Source organism: Aegilops tauschii, chromosome 4, assembly GCF_002575655.3.
Source record: "Aegilops tauschii subsp. strangulata cultivar AL8/78 chromosome 4, Aet v6.0, whole genome shotgun sequence".
Taxonomy (NCBI): domain Eukaryota; kingdom Viridiplantae; phylum Streptophyta; class Magnoliopsida; order Poales; family Poaceae; genus Aegilops; species Aegilops tauschii.
Window position 1 is genome coordinate 238983509 of NC_053038.3, and position 20798 is coordinate 239004306.

At 41.7% G+C, this 20798-nt stretch overlaps 1 protein-coding gene across 2 annotated transcripts; it reads right to left on the reverse strand.

Annotated features, from left to right (window-relative positions):
* Positions 1–343: 343 nt before the first annotated feature.
* LOC109740382 (protein ABERRANT POLLEN TRANSMISSION 1) lies at positions 344–19688 on the reverse strand. Of its 2 annotated transcripts, none has more exons than XM_045227810.2 (22): positions 19276–19688; positions 19065–19176; positions 18661–18957; positions 18323–18588; positions 17371–17578; positions 16496–16664; positions 16340–16417; positions 15394–15639; positions 12367–14466; positions 10326–12123; positions 10044–10147; positions 8980–9336; positions 8743–8861; positions 8035–8293; positions 7598–7822; positions 3913–4052; positions 2725–2797; positions 2375–2476; positions 2002–2280; positions 1692–1859; positions 1152–1536; positions 344–695 (listed from the first exon to the last, which is right to left on the reverse strand). In XM_045227810.2, the coding sequence occupies exons 6-22, from the start codon at positions 16655–16657 to the stop codon at positions 544–546; spliced, it is 6747 nt and encodes a 2248-aa protein (XP_045083745.1). In that variant the 5' UTR covers positions 16658–16664; positions 17371–17578; positions 18323–18588; positions 18661–18957; positions 19065–19176; positions 19276–19688; the 3' UTR covers positions 344–543. The 2 variants fall into 2 exon arrangements, with proteins under 2 accessions (XP_045083745.1, XP_020155021.1); XM_020299432.4 differs by having other exon boundaries at positions 16496–16669; positions 19276–19683.
* Positions 19689–20798: the final 1110 nt, after the last annotated feature.

Consider the following 20798-nt stretch of genomic DNA (forward strand, 5'->3'; position numbering starts at 1 on the left):
CCTATTTCAAGAAAGAGAGAATTCTTCAAGCAAGTGAAAGATGAGTATGTCATCAATCCTCCGAAAAAGGGGATTGTAGAGTTATATTATAATTTCCTTTGCTGTTTCGTAATCCTTCTTAATTGTTAGACATTGCATATTTTGCTACTATTATCGATATATGGTCATTGACTCATTGATGATGCTATGTTACTGCACATTTGTTGTCGTCCTATTATACTGCACTGCAAAAAAAATATACCAAGGAGCAAGTTCCTGTGGCTTGCCATGAAAGGAAGGAGACTTGAGATACTAGCACTACTGATCACAGGAAATTCAAACGGAGCTTACACACAGACACAGCTTATTTCAACGCCTTATTTTCAGAAGCTCGGTAAAATAATGCTTCATATGGGTTTTCGCTTATTTTCAGAATCGGGTTTTCGCTTCATATGCATCAACAATATTTCTCCTGGATTAAAGCATTTCTTCAGGCGCAGCTGTTTTAGTCCACAAACTAGAAGCATCCATCCAGCTTTTACTGGACCAAAGAATCGTCCACGCCTACGCCTGTGCTGCCTGATCTTTTGGGATCATTTCCACCTGCGATGGCTCATCGTTGTCAGAAGAGGATGAAGAGGAGGACGACGACGAGTCCATATGGTGCCCAGAAGGGCCGCGCGGTGGCAACTCTGACCCGTGTTCTTGCTGACTACCTGGACAAGAAGAAAACACACTATCACAATGAGAATAGATTTGTTCCAGCTCACACACACTAGTCTCCAATTTGTTCAGGCATGTTCCTCAGATAGTCTTAACAATCTATAAATTGTTTCAATAATAATGAGAATAATAATGTGCATGATGATACCATTCGGGTATGGGGTCCAATACAGTTTCCAAGTGCTTGGTTGTAGCACAAAATACGGCAATTTCCTTAACCCTGTATACTAACGAATGCAAGAAATATTGTTTTACTATACAAGCTAGAGCGGTCGCATGATTAGGCAGGTACTCTTACAGGCAGACCAATTAGATCTTCTCTTTATTTATTTTCAAACAAGGAAAATATTTCAATGATTAAAATGTCTGACCAGTGCTATTTCTTCCTCTATTTCTACTTCACTTAGAGCTTACAAATAGAATCACTGAAGCGATGATTCGTATCTCACCTGCATTTTGGGGAACTTTAGACTGTAACTTTTTCGTGTGCTTCCTTATAAGCTTCTTTGTTTTTGTTATAGTCAACTGCCGAGCAAATGGAGAAAACTCGATATCATTCTCACTCCGTTCACCCTGAAAATCCTGATCACCATCTCCTTTCATAGTCTTCAGGACAAAATGCATTGCTTTCTTTTTTTGTGAACTGAACAATCCCTTCACAGAGGTGGCAAATCCATCACCAGCACCATCACTTGGTTTTCTAAGGAAAGCTGGTAGTTGATCAGAGTTCCCACTTTCATCACCATCGCTGTCACTCAAATTTAAATCACTGGCAGCGATTAATCCTGCAGTTGGCTCTTTTTGGCTAGTGGATTTAGCTTTAAACTTTTTACCCTGTAAAAAAGAAGCGCCGTCTAAGTCAAAGGATTGCCTTGACAACCTTAAAGATCCATACAAGGCATCACAAGATGTGCTATTTAACTACTTAGCATTCAATACGGAATGCCATTCAACTTCAAAAGTTAGAAAGCAAAATGAAAGAAAAGCACCTGCATGCCAGTTACTGACTTCAGTACTCCCCATACAATATGTTTCTTCACTCGTGAAAACAGTCTTGGCCATGTCCCAGTAAAATCTTCACGATGAAAGGTATCCATGAGTAGCCTTACATCACTAACAGCAAATGGCAATCCCTCATACGTGAGAAGCAATTCGACCTAGCATATCATCAAAAGCTTACATTATATGGAATAACAGCGAGCATATTAAAGAAAACGACAATTGTTTCAGCAGGCTGTGTACTACCGTTACTACGTGGCATAAATAGAACATCATTTGATGAAGTATATACCAACCAACCTGGCTTATCTTTATATTGCGGAAGTCCATCATCTTCTGAGGTCTAGATTGCTTCACCTCATTAGGTTCTACAGGCTTCTTCTCTTCACGAGCAGAACGAGTTTGGGCATTTGACTGACCCTGGATTTGTGAAACAAGTTCATTAGCTACAGATTCAGCCACATTTTCCTCCCATGTTCTGTCAAATGATGACTGGTTACTGGGACTGTTTGTTTCTGCAACCGAAGTGCCTTTCTTAACTCGCCGTGTCCCTGCTGTAGTAGAGACTTTGAAAAGTTCCTATATAAGGAAAAGGGCAAGCACAAAATGAGCAACAAAGGAGAAAGCATAATTAATAAATCACAGCACAAATACCATGAAATGATAGTTTAACCTGCCGCTTTTGTGGGTGCTGCTCATCACCAGGGAAGAAATATCCCCACATCATTCTGTACATTGATTCTGTTAAATAAATTTTCAGCGGATAGATGTCCACCTACATTAACAAGGTAGAAAGGAAACACTGTCATTCACCAAACTGTTTCTTTTGAGCAAAATTATTCACTATGCATGTATATACACAACCAAAAATAACCTGACAGTAATACTGTTTAATGTGTACTCATACAGCCTGATCTGTTACTCTTGTCCATGTAAACTACAGAGGTGGGTAAAGCTTGCAATCAAAGGAAAATATTGGTCGCTAAACTTCAGTTCATCAAATTTAAAATCCACTGAACCTACCAGCAAACTCTCAATTACTGAGTTTCCATCAGTCGGAGCTCCTTGCCTAGCATTAACACGAAGCATTGCATTCCTGCATTGAAAATTAGTGTTGAACCATGGTTGCTCAGGATGGAGAATAGATGTTCTTCCAAGCTAAAATGAATCAAATACATATGAATCAGGAAAAAGAACAGAAAATGAAGAACAAACTGTAAGAACAAAAGTTCAGATTCAAATATCACACTCGGCATCCATGCCTTTAGCTTAGTTCACTCCTTTCTCTTAATGGAGCCACGGTTAATCTTGGATGTACTTCTGCTGAGCTCAACTCACACAGAAATGAATAGAGTTACAACCCATAGTCCATGAACTCTACATGTGTCACTTATTAGTAATGCGCGATGCAGATGCTTGGAGACATGCTTACCAAAAATAAAATGCTATTTCTTGCCCCGCAGCAAAGGCAGGGTGCTAGATTTTTAGTGCCGGTGCTTGATTAGACACTACTAGTGTTAAGGTTCTTATGCTTGATCACTATCTAAGCTTCTATAAAGAGGTGCTTGCATAGAAGGAGATAACTCTCAGACGGGTGCTTGGTGCCGTGGCTATGCTTCTCTTTAAGTGCCCATTCAGAAGCTTCTTGCATTGTGCCTTTGTGCATGCTATTATATATTTCATTTTTAGTAGTATTCTAAAGTTACACTGAGATATATTTTAGTGTAGCTATCTCCAGCAAGTAAACTATACAACCATCTAAGCACCCACAAAGAGGTGCTTGCATTGGCGGAGATAACATCAGACGGATGCTTTGTGATACTTCTTGCACTGCACCTTTGTGATGTCCATCTAAGCACCCACAAAGTGTAGCTGTTTTCTCTCTCTCTTTAAGTGCCCATGCAGAAACTTCTTGCGCTGCACCTTTGTGATGCCCTTATATATTTCACAGTTAGCAGTGCAAAGTTGCTTTGAGATATATTTTGTGTGTGACAAAGTTTCACATAGGCAATATTCCTGTTGTTGGAAATTGCAGATCCCGGACTAAAAGTAATATCTTACAAAATGAAATAATCTGCAATTAAGTTGGCAAAATGAGAGGCTGAAGAGTCCACACATGCCTAAAAGAAATCTCACGTCACTTCATTCTTGTAAAAGAGATATTGTAGTTACTATGGCTTAATACTGCAAGGGAGAAGAAGCCATTCTTACTTGCCCCATTCAGACGGTGGATTCCAGGGTGCAACAACAGTATCTGATTTTGCATTAGCAAGACCATTTCTGAGAACAAACAACTTGGTTGTCAACTGAGCAATGCCTACGTCTTTGTAGTCCCGGTCAAAATCATAAATCTACAGATACATACAGAAAAGTCAGCAAAAGATCTAAATAAGCATGCACATTCTGTTATTCGGAGAAGAAACTAAAGATAATGTTGTATGTGAGCCCATGTTCCGTCCGGCCCATAAGGCCCAGGCCAGTTCCAAAAAAAAAAAGAAGTTGTACTGCCGCTTTTCTGTTCGCCATCTTTTTCTTTTTTTAGGGCTTATTGAGTTGTGCCCTCAGCAGAACCCTTTTGCACTTTGTCTATCTGCTACTTCTGCGTGTGTGTGTGCGGCGTGAACTTATTTTATTAGATATATATAGGTATAATATATATTTTAAATATCCGAAAATTATTATTTTAATCAAAAAATGTACTGATTATTTATTTCTGGCCGGGCCGGGCTCGGGCTTGAGATTTTAAGGTCGGGCTTTGTAAAGCCTGGCCCCGAGAATGCCCAGGTTTAGAAGAAAGCCCTTTACGGACTGAAGCAGTCTCCAAGAGCTTGGTTTGACAAGTTTAGACGGGCGGTGTGTGACATAGGGTATGGACAATGCACTGGTGATCATACATTGTTTTATAGACACTCTAAAGGGAAACTAACCATCCTTGCAGTTTATGTTGATATCATTATCACCAGTGATGATGACGTAGAGATAGCAAGGTTAAAGGGGTGTCTGAGTAAGGCCTTTGAAGTTGAGCATCTTGGTCGACTCAAGTACTTCCTTGGTATACACTGTGAAGCAGAATGCAGAAGGAAAGGTTGAAAGGTACAGAGAAAGGCTCTTGTGGTGAGAGGGTACAGCCAGACATACGACATTGACTACGATGAGACCTTTGCTCCAGTAGCAAAGATGAACACCGTGAGGATTCTGATCTCCTGTGCAGCAAATTCCGGGTGGCCACTACACCAACTTGATATGAAGGGTGCGTTCTTGCATAGGTACTTGCTGGAGGAGGTATACATGGTGATTCCACCTGGGTTCTGGACTTCTGAGACCGTTGGCAAGGTAAGAAGGCTGAAGAAAGTAGACCCGGGCATGGACAGCCCGGCCCAGACAGCCCGACATCCCAGCCTGGTTCGGGCTCAGCTTTTCCGCCCAAAGCCCGGCCTGGAAGCCCGAAGATAAGCCCGAACAGGGCATAAATCATTATTTTATTAGATATATAGGTGTAATGTATATTTTAAATATCCTGAAAAATATTATTTTAATCAAAAAATGCACTGATCATTTATTTCTGGCCGAGCCGGGCTCGGGCTTGAGAATTTAAGGTCAGGCTTTGTAAAGCCTGGCCCCGAGAATGCCTAGGTTTAGACGAAAGCCCTTTACGGACTGAAGCAGTCTCCAAGAGCTTGGTTTGACAAGTTTAGACGGGCGGTGTGTGACATAGGGTATGGACAATGCACTGGTGATCATACATTGTTTTATAGACACTCTAAAGGGAAACTAACCATCCTTGCAGTTTATGTTGATATTATTATCACTCGTGATGATGACGTAGAGATAGCAAGGTTAAAGGGGTGTCTGAGTAAGGCCTTTACCCAAAAAGGCTTTCGCCCCGCTTTATATATAAAGCAAAGATCATCAACAACCCGGTACAATGCACTCACCAGAACACATGCACACACCCAAGGCAGGATACATAGGCGCTGAGCGCAGCAACACCACCCCTAGCACCACATGAGCCACCGAGGGCCTCAACCGTGAACACGCCACCACGAAGAGAAGAAGCTTCATACGACGCACCGTGGGCTCCAAGGCGGTGCCTACAGGAAGGTTATGACACCGAAGCGCCGCCACCGCCCGACCCAAGGATCAGAGTTTCCCCCGGAGCAACACGATGGGCAGTGAGAGCAGCGGCGACGCCTTCAACAAGGGAATGAGGTTCGCCGCCGCCGGTCCGTCCGAAGATAGAACAGGTTTTCACCCCGGTCAATATTCACCGCCACCGAACGCCACACCCTGGCTACCACGCCGCCCACACGGCCATGGCCACCAGGCAGCACCAAGCCACGGGCTTTGCCCAGGAGCACCGCGACACCACCACCAGGGCCACCGCCCCAGCATCCAGGACCTTGACGCCACCTCACCCGCCACCCACCGCTACCCCAACCAGAGAGACGAATGGAAAGGAATCGCCTTTCGCACCCCTGAGCAGTCCCCGGCATCGAGACCCAATAGGTCGGCCAAAACTGGCCACCATCGACCCGTCCTGCCGCCAGGCGCGAGACGAGTTCGGTCCTGCCCCAAGTTGAACATCTTGGTCCACTCAAGTACTTCCTTGGTATAGAAGTGGCCAGGTCTGAAGAAGGAATAACTCTTTCTCAAAGGAAGGTACCCATGACCTCCTCTGTGATGTTGGCATGCTAGGTTGTTGAGCTGCTTCAACCCCAATTGATCAAAACCATAATGTCTGCCTAGGGGGTGTTTGGTTCAGAAGTCCTAGGACTTTTTCTAGTCCCAGGGACTAATCAAAAAAGACTCTCTAGTAGAGTCTTTTTCTAGTCCCTGTAGAAAAAGTCCCTCCCGTTTGGTTCCTAGGGACTTTTTAGGGACTTTTTCTAGTCTCTGGGACTAAAGTCCCTGAACCAACCACCCCCCTAATCAAGTGATCTAGTGGATAAAGAAAATATCATCGATTTGTGGGAAGATTATTGTACTTGTCTCATGCATGACCAGACATTGCATTTGCAGTAAGTGTTGTGAGCAGATATATGCATGATGCATGAGCCTAGGCAGTACATAGAATCTTGAGATACTTGAAGAGTTGTCCTGGAAAGGACTGATATACAAGAGTCATGGACACCTTGTCGTGGATGGTTATTGTGATGCTGATTGGGCTAGCTGCCTGGATGACAGGAGATCAACTTCATGCCATTGTGTTTTCATAGGAGGAAATCTAGCGTCTTGAAGAAGCAAGAGACAACCAGTTGTTTCAAATCAACTGCAGAGGCTGAATACAGAGCCATGTCTCAAGGGTTGAGTGAGTTATTGTGGACAAGGAATCTATTAGAAGAGCTGAAGATATTGAAGATCAGTTGTATGAATGTATGGTGCAACAACAAGTCAGCAATTAACATAGCAAACAACTCAGTTCAACATGATAGAACCAAATATGTGGAGATTGACAGATTCTTTATCAAGGAAAAACTGGATACAGGGATTAGCAAGATAGAGTATGTGAGCTCAAGGCAACAGATCGCCTTATTTAGCTTGGGTAACCCTTTAAATTGAATTTCTATTTTCAAAAATGGGGTTTACCAAATTTTTCATGACTCTGAGGTTCAACCCAATCCATCTTTTCTTTCTTTTTCCTTCCTATACTAAAAAAAGATTGAAAAGGATAAAATTTTGTCATATCACGAAGAAATCTATCCCTCCCATAGCAATAACTAGAATTAAGAAAAGGGAATGACAAAGCATCTGGGAATAAACGATTAATTTTCCTCCCTCCATCCCTCTCTCCAGATAATTGTTCGCCGGCATTTTTTTAAAAGGCACTCCTAGTCTTTGAGCTATGAGAAATCACAAACTTAATATTATACTTGGCTGGAGAAAAAAATAAACTTACAATATCATTTATCTCAGCTTCAGAAAAGGCTTTTCCATCTGCTAACATGCTCCACCCGACCTTGTTTATCCTCACCGAAACTCTCATGGCACATGAAGGGCTTTTGTTCTTTTCCTTTTCCATCAACCTCAACTGTGCAGCTTTCTGCATAGCACTTCTCAGCATAGAATATGCTTCTTTCCTACCATTTCGGACATTCACAAGTTCTTTCTTCAGACGTTTTACCTGGCAAAGCCATGATGGTAAACTCAGATTGAAGTAGTTTATTCATAAGATTCATGCTAATGAGAGCTTAAATATCTGCTTCATTAGTGTTAAGTAAGTACGAAAAAAGATATGAACTAACCAATGAAGTTTACAAACAAATACAATTTACAGGAAGCAAAATATTATTTATGCCTGTGTGGACAGACAACAACTGTAACTCTCATACATACCAGCATTGACTTTGAACCGGTAACAATTGATGTGGAATCATCGGATTTTGGCGACTGACTCAGATCACCAGATAATTCACTACTGGTAGACAAGATTCTGATATCATCAAACAGTATCTTCCGTTCTCTTTCTTTTACTTCAACATGGATCTTCGCTAATTCGACCTCTTCAACTCCATCTGGTACAACTGCATCAGATTCTTCAGCAATGTCGCTATCATCATCATCAAGGGGATAACACAGATTACTCTTCCGAGTTCTGAAAAATGGAGTAGTTTCATTAGTACGAAGCAAATATCACCCAAGATACATATTGCCCAGTCAAGTTTACAGATGAATACAGCTAGCAGAAACCAAAATGCTATTACGAACTAAATAAACTTATTTCGGCTTTTCATAAAGGCATTTTCATAATATACTATGCTACACACAGTAACGGTCAAAGATACATATTGGAGACCGTGTCAATGCCTAAAACTTCATCTCTTTACAACCGGAGGGATTATATGACAAAAGCTCATATAAAACTAAAAAATGTCATCGTTTGTTACCCATATGAACAAACACCCAATTATCATTATTGGAGTATTTCCTAGTGTTCTTTTAAGGAATCTACCACGTTAGATCTTCCCAATCTGTTGTGAAGGTACTGATAGCATAATAGTATTCAAATACTAAAATGGAAGTAATACAAGATAGACAGAATACCTGGGAGCTCTCGCAAAGAGCAGATTAGTCAAAACATCCATCATAACCTGAAATTGGCGTGATGTCATACCAGCAGTTATATCTGGAGAGTTAAATGCCAGCTCTTTCAGTGGCTTGACCTGCATCACCAAAAAAGAGTAAACACATACACTTGCTACCTCCACTGAGGCGCTGACTATGCCAAAAGATGCTCCGGAAATGGTGCAAAGCAACTTCAAATTATGGCGGAGAATAGACCTTTAGTTCAGGATTTCCTCCCTTGTGTCTTGTGATGCGGAAGTACATTTGGCATGGCATAAATACCCTCTCAAGTAAAGCACCAGTTCTTTTGACTTCTGACGATCTGCGATGTATTTTTGGCAGCCACTGAATACCAGCACCGGGATCAACATCAGTTGGAGCAACATGAGCCTGAACATGCTCCAACATTACAGAAACCTCAAAACGTGACCAGGTCATTTCTGGCTTGGACTCTCCGATGGATACGTTGCTGGCGCCAAGTGCTTTCTCAAACATTTCTTGACCAACTTGTACAACTGACTGAAATGAACGAACCATCACCCGTCCACTACCAGCAGCTAGCAGAAACCTACCCTGATGTAGTTGTAACAGATATCTCAATCATTGCAACAGTGTTCCTAAATATATTGTATTATCAAAACTGAAATCATTCTTCCATAAACACGGCACTGAGTTAGTAAGGAAATAACAAACAATGAGCTTGAAAGTAAATTCGCTAGCTGTCAAGGAGTGTTCACACGCAATCTATGTACCTGCAATCCATCGTACTGAAATCGTGAAGTTTTGGCACCATTTGGAACGTGGGAATTTCATAGGACATTAATCAAAACATCCATTCTCACTGAGAGTAGAATTTCTTACAAATTTATCCATATGGGAATCGTATGTTCCAAACGGGACCTTGAGGTTCATCGAAATTTATATATTATCCAATCATATGGCAGTAACTTGTGTGTGAGATGTAAATATCAAATGTAGTTGCATTTATGTTTTAAAATCAAATACGAACTTCTGGCCCATTAAAATGTGAAAATCACGTCAGAGTCATTTGTTATTCGAGTTCTCTTATTTAGCAGACTGACAACTACTATCAGCTTAGGTCCACTATTTCTTGTATGGGTAACATTGGTTATAGTCATTATCTGCCAGTAATGTGCTGAAGATAAAGGTTTGTGCATAGTTTTGAGTTTTGACAAGCCTGTGACTGAAGGAAAAACAATATGATATTTCTTAAAATGCTAATATGAACTACCAAAAAAGCAGGGCGGCAGTATACTCACATTTGCTTCTTCTGAATGCAGATTGAACTGAGGCTGGACAATATTAACCATGAAAAGTCTTGTGCCTTCATCTCCAGAATCACTACTGTTTGAAGGCTTCGTTGCTACATCACAAGTTACTAGTCAAAGTAAGAAAACTATTAATGCAGCTGCTAAATTTTCCAAGTGTTTAGTGCAATGCTACTAAGACATTTTTGAAGATAATAAAACAAAAAGATACCAACTTAGTTCTGGGGTCAGTACAAACAGCTAGCACGAAAAGGGATTGTGTGATAAGCATACCAGTTTCACTAGTTGATGTTGGCTCTAGCTTGCTGGATCCGATGGAAGAAGCTGGGTCTGAACTCTTGGTTTGTTGGAGAGGATCTGAAGACTGTGATGCCAAGGGTGAAGAGTTGGGAGCACCATCGTTAGACATCTCAGCTTCTTTAGTTGCCTGCTTTTTCTCAAGAATCTTTCTTTGGGTGTATTGGCGAGAAGGAGATGGTTTTGGAGGCTGAAATGCTTGGGTTAAACCACCAACCCAAGATAAGATAGCGGCTCTATTTTCTAGACTCCACAGAATTTTTAATCCATGAACGAATACTCGCTGACAATTGTCAGCAACAACGACATTAAACCCCTCCTCATCACTACCTGATTGCGCATCGTCACTTTCATCACCCCCATCAAACTCAGACTTGAATGATGTCACCTCAGATTTTTTCCTGCCATCCTCCTGCCATGCTGATAATCTAGCAGCATCGGCCTTGGGAGCTTGTTTTCGTATTGTGAAATAATCAGAGTACAGAAAAAATCCATCATCTCGGCTTTTCTCAGTCGATCTAGTTTTTGTTTTGCTCTTTTCACAAGCAGGATTATCTGCAACTTTGGTATGCAGACTCTTGCTTTCTACCTGGGCATCCTTCGAACTTGTTTGTTCAGGAGTATTATTAATAAATACCTTCAATAAGTGCATGTCTATGCCCATGTAGACAAGATCAAGAGGTTCGCGCTTGCAGTCAAAAGTAAATATCTGCTTACCACGACTGGAAGAAATTTCCAACCTGAGCTTTGTGAAGTGCAGTGTCAGACCTTTAGCAGGATCATCAGCCTGTAGTGGTATATTGTTGATCTGCAATAATGTAGCATCAAAACGAATACACTGTTCGGTCATAACTCTATCAAGTGGCAGATTTCCGGACCGGATAAATCTAGGAACTCCAAACCGTGGAAACCTGGAGAAAAGTCTTAATTTATGGGGAGGAAGAAAAAATAAGTTCCACCACTTTGATAGCCAGACCAAATCATGAGCTCCAACATTCAGAGTCGGAGAATCATTTGAAGATGCTTGGGTTTTTTGTTTGCTCTCCATAGGTTCAGCAGTACTAGGTTTAAGTGAAAAGCTCCACTTTAGTGAGAGTGAAGTTGACCGAAATGGATCAAGTACTTTGTCTCGCGGTTTTCCCTCTACAGGTAGAGTAAATATATAATGATCCATAGGGTTGCCTGAATCACATCCCCACTCTATTGCAATGTCCATGAAAAAGGAGGGTGTTTCAAGGAAAGGTATAGTTGTATGAGGTGGAGGTTCTAGAGTGCACTTCTTCGCAAGACTCTCTAGGCTAGTGATGTACACCTTTAGACACTTTGAAGACAGACTGACATAACCATCCACATATCGTATTTCTATATAGCCAGTTGTGATTAGCAATTGATCTAGCTTCTCATAAGGACTTGTTGCAGCAGGGAGATGCCACATTGTTTCAGCAAGACATAAGCTGAATTTACCGTGGATGTAGTTCCGCATATCATCCCACCAGGGTAAACTGCGCTCTCTTCTCGGGGGTTCGGGGCGCTCAAAGTACCATCTTTTAGCTAGATTTGCCCTGCGCAATGCACATGTAAAAGCATAGCTTATATCGGCAAAAACTGGCTCATAGCCGACTCCAAAGGAGACCTCCCCTCTTTGAAAAGACAATGGTATGTCAGCATATGTTTTCATTGGTGGGGTATAGCCAGTAGCGGACCGTAGCAGATTTACTCGCCACCATTTCCCAACATAAACATCTTGTCGAACTTGGGGCTGAAAACAAGTCGCCTGCCACCAGAAACAAATAATTATATAATTTGAAGTGATATTTGACCAGGACAAAAAAAAATCAAACGTATGAAGTACATATTGCAGAAATTATTTTTAATTCCCTAGCTTTAACACAATTATGTATTTGAACAAAGAGAGAAATTGCAGCTATATGATGTTTGAGTACTATTGCCAAAGGGTGAGTTTATAGTTCTAATAGTATTCCATAGATGAAAGGAGTGCACGGCATCAAAGGCTAACCTGCTGGGCAAGCACAAGCCGTCCATCACATTTAGCAGAGGTTCCAGAAAAGAGTGGAAATGTATAATCTCTTATATACGCAGATAATGATTTAGCTTTCAAAGTAAAATTGCTGCCATACAACCGGGAAAATGGAATATCATTTTTTGCACAAACAGGATCCACACTTTTAACAAAACTAATCATTCCTTCATCACCCCCATCAATCTTTGATAGGCTCACGTCAACATCTTTTGCACAGATTGACATAACTGATGCTCTCTGTTTACTCATCTTAAATCCTGACTGGAAGCCACTTGAACATGAACCTGACCCTTCTGATACTGACAACTTCTGACATGCCTGGTAATATGATTTAAATGCCTGTATATGGATTTCTTCTCTAAGCTTTTCAAGAGATTGCATGCCAGGCGCATCAACATAAACATCAGGGCTGTCATTGCTATTTTCAGAAGCAGAGCCATCCAATTTTGCCTTGGGGGAGTCTTTGTTTTTGGCTGACTCAAGCTGGTCGAGCAGATCCAACCTAACTATGGACTCATTAAATACATTCTTCATTAAAGTCATATGCTCATCAAGCCAACCTTGGAGAGGTTCTTCCTCAATTTCTGCTGTGAGGTCACGTACAATTAACCTGATATACCGAAATACCGTGGATTTTGATTTGCTCTTTTTACTGCTGCTGCTGCTGCTAGGTTTCTTCTCAGGAAATAATACGGATGTTTTTGCTGCAGAAATAAGTTTAAATGCCCGCAACGTATCTTCAACTGCATCATCAATAGCCCGCAGCTGCAACCTAAAAGGCAGACATATATAAGCATCTCGCAATTGAATAACCCAATCACATGTAGTTGCAGACTGAAACTTCTTATCAGGAAGGCTGTCCGAAACAGAAATCGGGATGCGTGAAATCTGCATACGGCTGCTTCTGAAAAGCTGTGCATCACAAAAAATAATCGCAACCCCTTCAATCAAAACACCAATCTTGGCATTCTCAGAAAAAATGGAGCCAACATGAACCATTGCTTCAACCCCATCAGCAAGTTCACCTGAAATTTTCAATGATTCCACATCAATGGCAATAACTGATTCCCGTTTCTTTTGTGCCTTCTCTTGCTGGCTATTGTCTGTAGGATCTTTTTTTGTCAAAGTATCCATGTGCGCTGTTTCATCTTTTACCTCAGTAGCAGAATTCTGGAGTTTCAGCCTGTGCAGAACTGATTTAAGCCGCGTGCCTACTTCAAGTAATTCCAGGCAGGGATCTGGCTCATACCTGACTGCTATATCTGTCACATTGATGAGGGAGCAGACTGCATTGTCATTCTGCCCACCAGAACGCTTGACGAACTTTGCCTTTTGCACATCAAAAAGTGTAACCTCCTCTGCAGGATTATCATCAAACTGATATTCTTTATGTGTTAATCTGGATCTTCCAAGTTCAACCTGCATGGAGTGCTTTTCCTTGTTCAGACATAAACCAAATCGATTAATCTCAAGAGAAGTGGAGAAGTTAACATTCTTATTATCTGGAAACCTGGTCGAGTTTACATAGGCCATCCTTGGGCCACCATTAGCATCATCGGTTATCATAACACGGCCACCTTGTGAACCAAAATTTACACGCTTTGGATCTGCTACGGACATATCTTCAAGCCTCATGTCACCAACATACAAAATAGAGCACTGCTCAACACTAATCTTCACTAGCTGTGCTCCTTTAGCATTCTTGGTAGATTTTTGAGAAGTCTCATGTACAGGTCGTTTCTTAGGGGGGCGAATGCTTTTCAAAAAACCCTTGTAGGACATTGCAGTTGTACAAAGCAACTCAAGGTAATAAAAACAGAAATGCATTCCTATTCCAGATATATTAACAGAGAGAGCAGATTTAGCATGGTCAACACCACTATCTTTGCCTGCCTCCTTTTGCTCCAGATCAAGAGTTGAGCGACTAATGTGCAGTAAGGTGCCCGAAATGCTTTCATTTATCAACTGTTGATGTTTCACAGCAACAAGGAATTTTAATTCTCCAAGCTTTGCATGCAGTTCAGGTCCTTGATTTACCAACTTACTTGCAGAAAAATGAGTAGACAGCAAGCAACACTGCATGATCCAGTATTTACAGCTAAGGTTAGTAGTTATAAATGGCAACATACCAATTTGATGTGATTCATAATTTGGACACATGAAAGCTTGAAACCTTAATATTTCTGCAGTACCAAGCAGACATGCATCTCATAATTCATTAAATCATATTGGCATGGTCTTGATAAATGGGAATGTGGGCAGACAACAATTTCTATTATTAAGAAAGTAATAACTACATTTACTTCACAAGCATATAATCTCCAAGAGTTTCAAGGATAAGTGCCTTCGAAGTGGAACAACATGCTACTGTAAAATTAAGTTGATCACATCTGGTCATATCCAACGTTTAGGCAGTTTGGCATGCAGGTGAGTGAACAGAACAGCAAAAGGAATTGACTGTGTCAAAGTACATTTTATGATATAGTATTGCTATGGCTACGACAGGGAATATCGCAGAAATGGATCTAGCATTTGGCCTCCATGAGTGTATGAATAGGCAAAAGATTGGTCCCATTTAAAATTAGCATAGACAAGGAATGTTCTAAATTAATTTCTCTCGGAAATGCTGAAATGCCAATTGATTTTTAAACTTTTCAAAACTCAAATAATACCTTAAAATGACGTTATTATTGAAAGAACAAATGTAAACCAGAACACCTTGAAATCATTTGCAACTGCTACATTACCAGGGTTCAGTCATGACATTCAAATGCATTGATCATACAATTATATTACCATTGCTCAGTCATTACAAATGTGGAGCATTTTGAGAATATTCTTCTTAAAAATGTAAAAAGAAACAAACAACACATTGAAATAATTCGTGATTTGTACTGTGTATATCAAGCATCAGTATAGCTTAATAGAGTAGTCATGTTACAAGAATTGTTCAAAGACTCATGGACATTCAGAGTAGAACAGAGCGCATGATAAGGAACTTACATGGAACAGAGGTATGTCATCAAGACTATAAAGCACAACAGACAACTCGGGTACTGAGAATGTAAGTACCAAAGCCAGTGCTAATTTTTCTTTGGGCACCTTGTCTTGTTGTGAACTTTCATGAAGAACAAGGGGCTTCTTTTTAGCTGACTTCATCAAGATCAGTGGCTTAATTCTGCTTATAATAAGATTACATTGGCCCCCACTGATCTTGATATTTACTTCCGCTCGAATTGGCTCTGTTGACTGAGAGAAGGCAATGCATCAACACATATGCTATGAAGAAGATATTACACAACAAAAAGTATAACAAAAAAAAACAGGGATGTGAAAAAAGTTGTCTTCCTGAAAACAAGGACATGACAGCCTACGATTTGCTCAATCCTATAAGAACTGACCATATGATCACCTCCTTTGTATGCACATGTGAGGATGCATATGCATGAATGCAAGACATGACAATGTACCAAACATCACCTACATACGGTAGACACACCAAGCTTTTGGACTCCCTCTATTGGCCATGGAAACAGCTTTGGCGAAGTCAAGTATGCAAATTACCAAGATTTTCTCTAGTCATATATTGGCAATTATGAGTCCACATAGCCAAGTCCACCTATGTATTCTAATTAACGATCTCAAAGCAATACCTCGGACAGAGATTTCAAAAGAAGTGGATATGGCTGTACCACATCACTGGAAGATACAACTAGTGTAATGGTAGTTTTATTCCATAGTTAATACAGATGTTACTTTTGTTTGCACAGAGACCTAGTCCAGCCAAAATTATGAAAGAACTGTAAATCTATTGGTTCATAAGTGAAGTGTTTTCCAACAAATGCAGCAATTTACAGTAAATATCGAGTTGCAGCCGGCAGAAATTTCTTAAGAGAAATCATTAGATCAACAGCAGTACAAATTTACACCGCAAGCAAACTAAACTGACCTGAGTGGGAATATTAGCTGAAACAACAGTTGCAATTTTCACAACCTCTAATACAGATGTAGAACCATCCATCAGAAGCTGAAGAAACAAATAATCATCATAACGTAATCTAAGTTGAAAAAACTAGATCACTCATAGGAGAACACAGAAACATACATGAATATCTGTCACGTCAGTTTCCAACCAAAGGTGTGTTGGAGCCACCCCTAAGTCATTCTGAGGCTGTGACTTCATAAGTCTCACAGAAATGCTACCAATTTCGTTGTTGATCGAGAGGCCATGGTCCTTTGGCAAAAACTTCAGATCTAGCTTGGACATATTGAAGCTAACCTTCCAAAGAACAACTGCATTTTAGTGAATGGTAACCCGGCAGCCAACTTACATTAAAAAAAATGTAACATGTAACAATTTCAAATGGCAAAACAAAGAGCTGTAGAAGATGCTGAGCTGATGCCAACAATAAATATTTGAAATTGCACCTGGAGTATACAATTGTTATGAACTACAGTACATGCGTTACTCCCTCCGTAAAGAGATATAAGAGCATTTAGATCACTAAAGTAGTGATCTAAACGCTCTTATATTTCTTTAGAGGGAGTACATGTTATATCATATCAGCTCATGATATTTGTGTTGGACACTTCTTAGAGTACTAGCATGTTTTCAATCAAAAAGTCATAGTTAAATGTATTAAGAGGCAGAGGATTGTTTTTCCATGCTAAAATATTACAAGTGGAGAACAGTAGTTAGGTAACTGAAAAACATAAAGAATAACACATCTTAGCCTGGTTGTGCATTCATCGGGAATTCGAATTATCTAGCCTACAAAAATATTGGTGTGTTGCGGAGCTAAGTGAATATAACTAAGAATATTATGGTCTCATCCATTTGGTGGACAAAAGTGGCCTATGTGTCTTGTTTAATAATGTCACAAGAAGCTAGAAAGCATAGAACTATATATGGAGAAAGACAATGCCCATATATAACAAAAAATGGTAAACATCAGTGGTACTGCAGGAAATAAATACAACCTTTTCAGGAATCAAATCGATCTTCTTATTCAATGACAAAAGCTTGCTCCCCTCGGGTTTGGCAGCTGATTTATTATCCTCAGTAGATTCATCCTTCTGATCAGCAACAGTAGAAGCAGAGGGCTTCTTGGTGAATAGTTTTTCTTCCAGGTTCACAGCAATTGGACCAGACATCAGATCCAAATTCTTGACTCTAATTCTTTTATCCCTAAAGAGTGTTATAAATAATGTTACAACTGCAAAATACTCAAGTGGATCACGTGTATTCAGGCTGAATGGGCCAATATATAGGAGTGCAGGAGATGAGCTAAAGCAAGCCAACTCAATCTGGTACCGACATCACACTACCACACATATACACTCTTAACAAACAATAGTTGCTCTTTCACAACAACAAATGATGCAACACATGCAGTTTCTGTAATCGAATGGGTTCCCCGAATACGATCAAAACAGCTAGGGTGGCAATTTAATCTTCACATAGGCATGGAACAATTGTTATATGACCCTGATTGTTAGCCTTGGGATAATTGATTATCCTGAACTTCATTGAACAAAAGTAGACTGAAAATGCACATTTTCTTTGAGGCTTATCGATAAGTTCTGGGGGTGCAGGAAGTAACTTATGGATAGATAAAACCGCCTTATCCACCGCAAAGTATTAGAGGCAAAAGTTGAATTGCAGAAGGTGGTTTCAGAAATTATATTTGTGACTGCTATGGTTCACATGAGTACATTATGGTTATGTTGCAGTAAGAAGCATTAAAAAGGTACAGCAAATAGCAATTAGTTGTGTGCGGAGACATGTGATGAAAATAGTAATCAGTTAATCGCCAACAGCTACTACTTCTCAATCAAAACACCGGAGATCCTAGCCATCAATGACTAGTTTTCTACTAAAATGACCATACAGTGTCGAGAGTGTTTGCAAAGCATCCCATTGAGGGGTTACCTCTGATGAAGCTCACACGAGAGTGCTATATCCTCAAGCAAGAAAGAGCTGCAGTCAGTAGTGTCCATAGCTGAAGGGTATTGTCCACTCACCCACCAATCCAATTTGTTAAATGGTGATGAAGAATCATTTTCTGTGCCATCTATCTCTAACGCTTGTACAAATAAAGGTATCAGGTGTATTTGAACATTAAGGACTGGATGCAGTGCTCCAGATTTAGATAAATCAATCTTAAAGTCCTTGATGCCAAGAGCAGCTTTTGGAGTCTACAGTAAGAAAATGACATGTTATCCGTCAAAAGTAACATCACTAAAAAAATTGACAGAGGAGGGAGGTACCTTGAGCCTGAGGTCCACTAGAGATAGTGATAAAAGGCTGGCAACATTTGTTATAAGCCTCCATTTTGCTTGGCCTTTGGAATTTCCTTTTGGTTTGGGCGATGAGGCTGAGGTTGGCTTGCGCGGGGCAGGTTTCTTTTTGTCTGCAGATTTGGCGGGTTGCCTGAGCACAATGTGCAATTCAGAAATTCGCAGTTGCAGGACTGGGCCTTGAGTTAGAATGGTGAGCCCCAGCTGGGTGAGTGGCTTGCGCAGGCCGAGTCTAATTTCACCGACAGAGATGGACTGGAGCGGTCCCTGAAAAAAGAAGGATTGGCACTGGTTGTGATGAGCAAGAAATAAAATACTACTACTACTACTGTACTTACTACAGTAATGATTAAGCAGGGCAGGGAGATGCATACTTTAGGAGAGTTAATGGTGATGCCCCTGAGATAATTGAAACCATAGGAGCGGCAGCCGATGGAGAGCTTGGCCGTGCGACGGAGCACCCATGCCAGAGCCTTGGCAAACAAGCTGCATTTGTTTGTTTGTTTGTTAGACATTATATTACAAGAGAAAAATCCCAAGAAAAGTGAAGAGCAAGTGCAAGAGAGAAGAGCCAAAAGGGCATACAGGACGGCGACACACGAGGCCGTGGCGGCCAAGGCGGCAAGGAGTAGGAGCTTGAGGGTGGAGAGGAGGAGGCCGTAGCGGAGGACGAACTCGAGGGCCTCCCAGGAGACGACGAACCCCACCAGCAGCTGCACGAGGCCGAGCATCATCGCCGCTGCTGCTGCATTCACCACCGTCCCGTGGCCGCATCAAACTGGGAATTCTCCATGGGGTGGGGTGGGGTTGGCCGTGCGTATGTCGCGGTGGATTGGATCCGGTCGACGGGGGGAAGGAGAAGGCGGAGTGGAGGGATCGCAAAGTAAAGTAGTGGTGGAGAGGAGTGGAGAGGAGGTGGTGCGCCATTTCCGGAACAAGCAGAGGAGAGAGAACGGGAAGAACCACCGCACGGCGGTTACGCACGTCTTCTTCATCTTAACCAAAAAATTGACACAAGACCCTTATACACACGCACATACACTCCTCTATGCACGCACGCCCTATTTTTTTTAAACACGATACAGACGCAAGCGCTCATATACACACACATACACTCACCCCTATGAACACACACGCACAGCCTACCCTTATGAGCACCCCCGAAAGACTGAGCCAGCATATCATCTTGAAATTTACAAAGTCAAGGAGGTGATGCATATCTTTGGGGAAGCGTTGGGTCTGAAAATCAACTATCAAAAATCTTCGGCAATTCTAATTAGACCGGGAGAGGGCGACACAGAGAGAGTTGCGACGGCTCTACCTTGGAAGATCCAGTGCTTTCCGTGCAAATATCTTGGGCTACAGCTCTCTATCAAGCAACTTACTCGTAACCAATGGCAGCCGCTGGTGGATGGGGTGCTAAACTTCCTGCCAGGATGGATGAGAGGTATGATTACTAGACCAGGCAGACTGATTCTTGTCAACGGCGTCGTGAGAGTGCGGCCCATTCACCATCTGATTGTGGCAGATGCGCCGAAGTGGGTGCTCGATAGCATTGACAGAGGATGTAAAGCATTCTTCTGGGCTGGTTCGAAAGAGATACATGGGGGCAAATGTCTGGTGGCTTGGAAGCGTGTCTGTCGACTAAAGGAGCTGGGGGGATTGAGAGTCATCGATCTTCGAACACAGGGTATCGCTCTCTGCCTTAGATGGGAATGGCTCAGGCGTACAGATCTTTCAAAACCGTGGCAGGGTCTGGCCATGTCCGCTGACCCTCGCGAGGGGCCAAGCCTCGCGAGGCGGACGACGCAAGACCTCCTCAGGAGCGGCCTCACCAGGTTGCCTCGCGAGGAGCGGAGAGATCAAGGCAGGGCAAACCTCGCGGGGTTCACGTGACGTGAGCCATGACGATCAAGATCAGGAGGGCGCCAGCGCGCGCAGCGTCCTTGTTTCCCCTTTGGTGCTAAGGGGGCAAGCGCAGACGCATAGTACCGAGGCATCAAGCAAAAATTTCCATATCAGTGCAACGAGACCAAAACCAGCAGGACGGCAAGACGGAGGTCACCATGGAGCCCAAGGCGGCGTCACCACCAGAGCCTTTTGCAGGC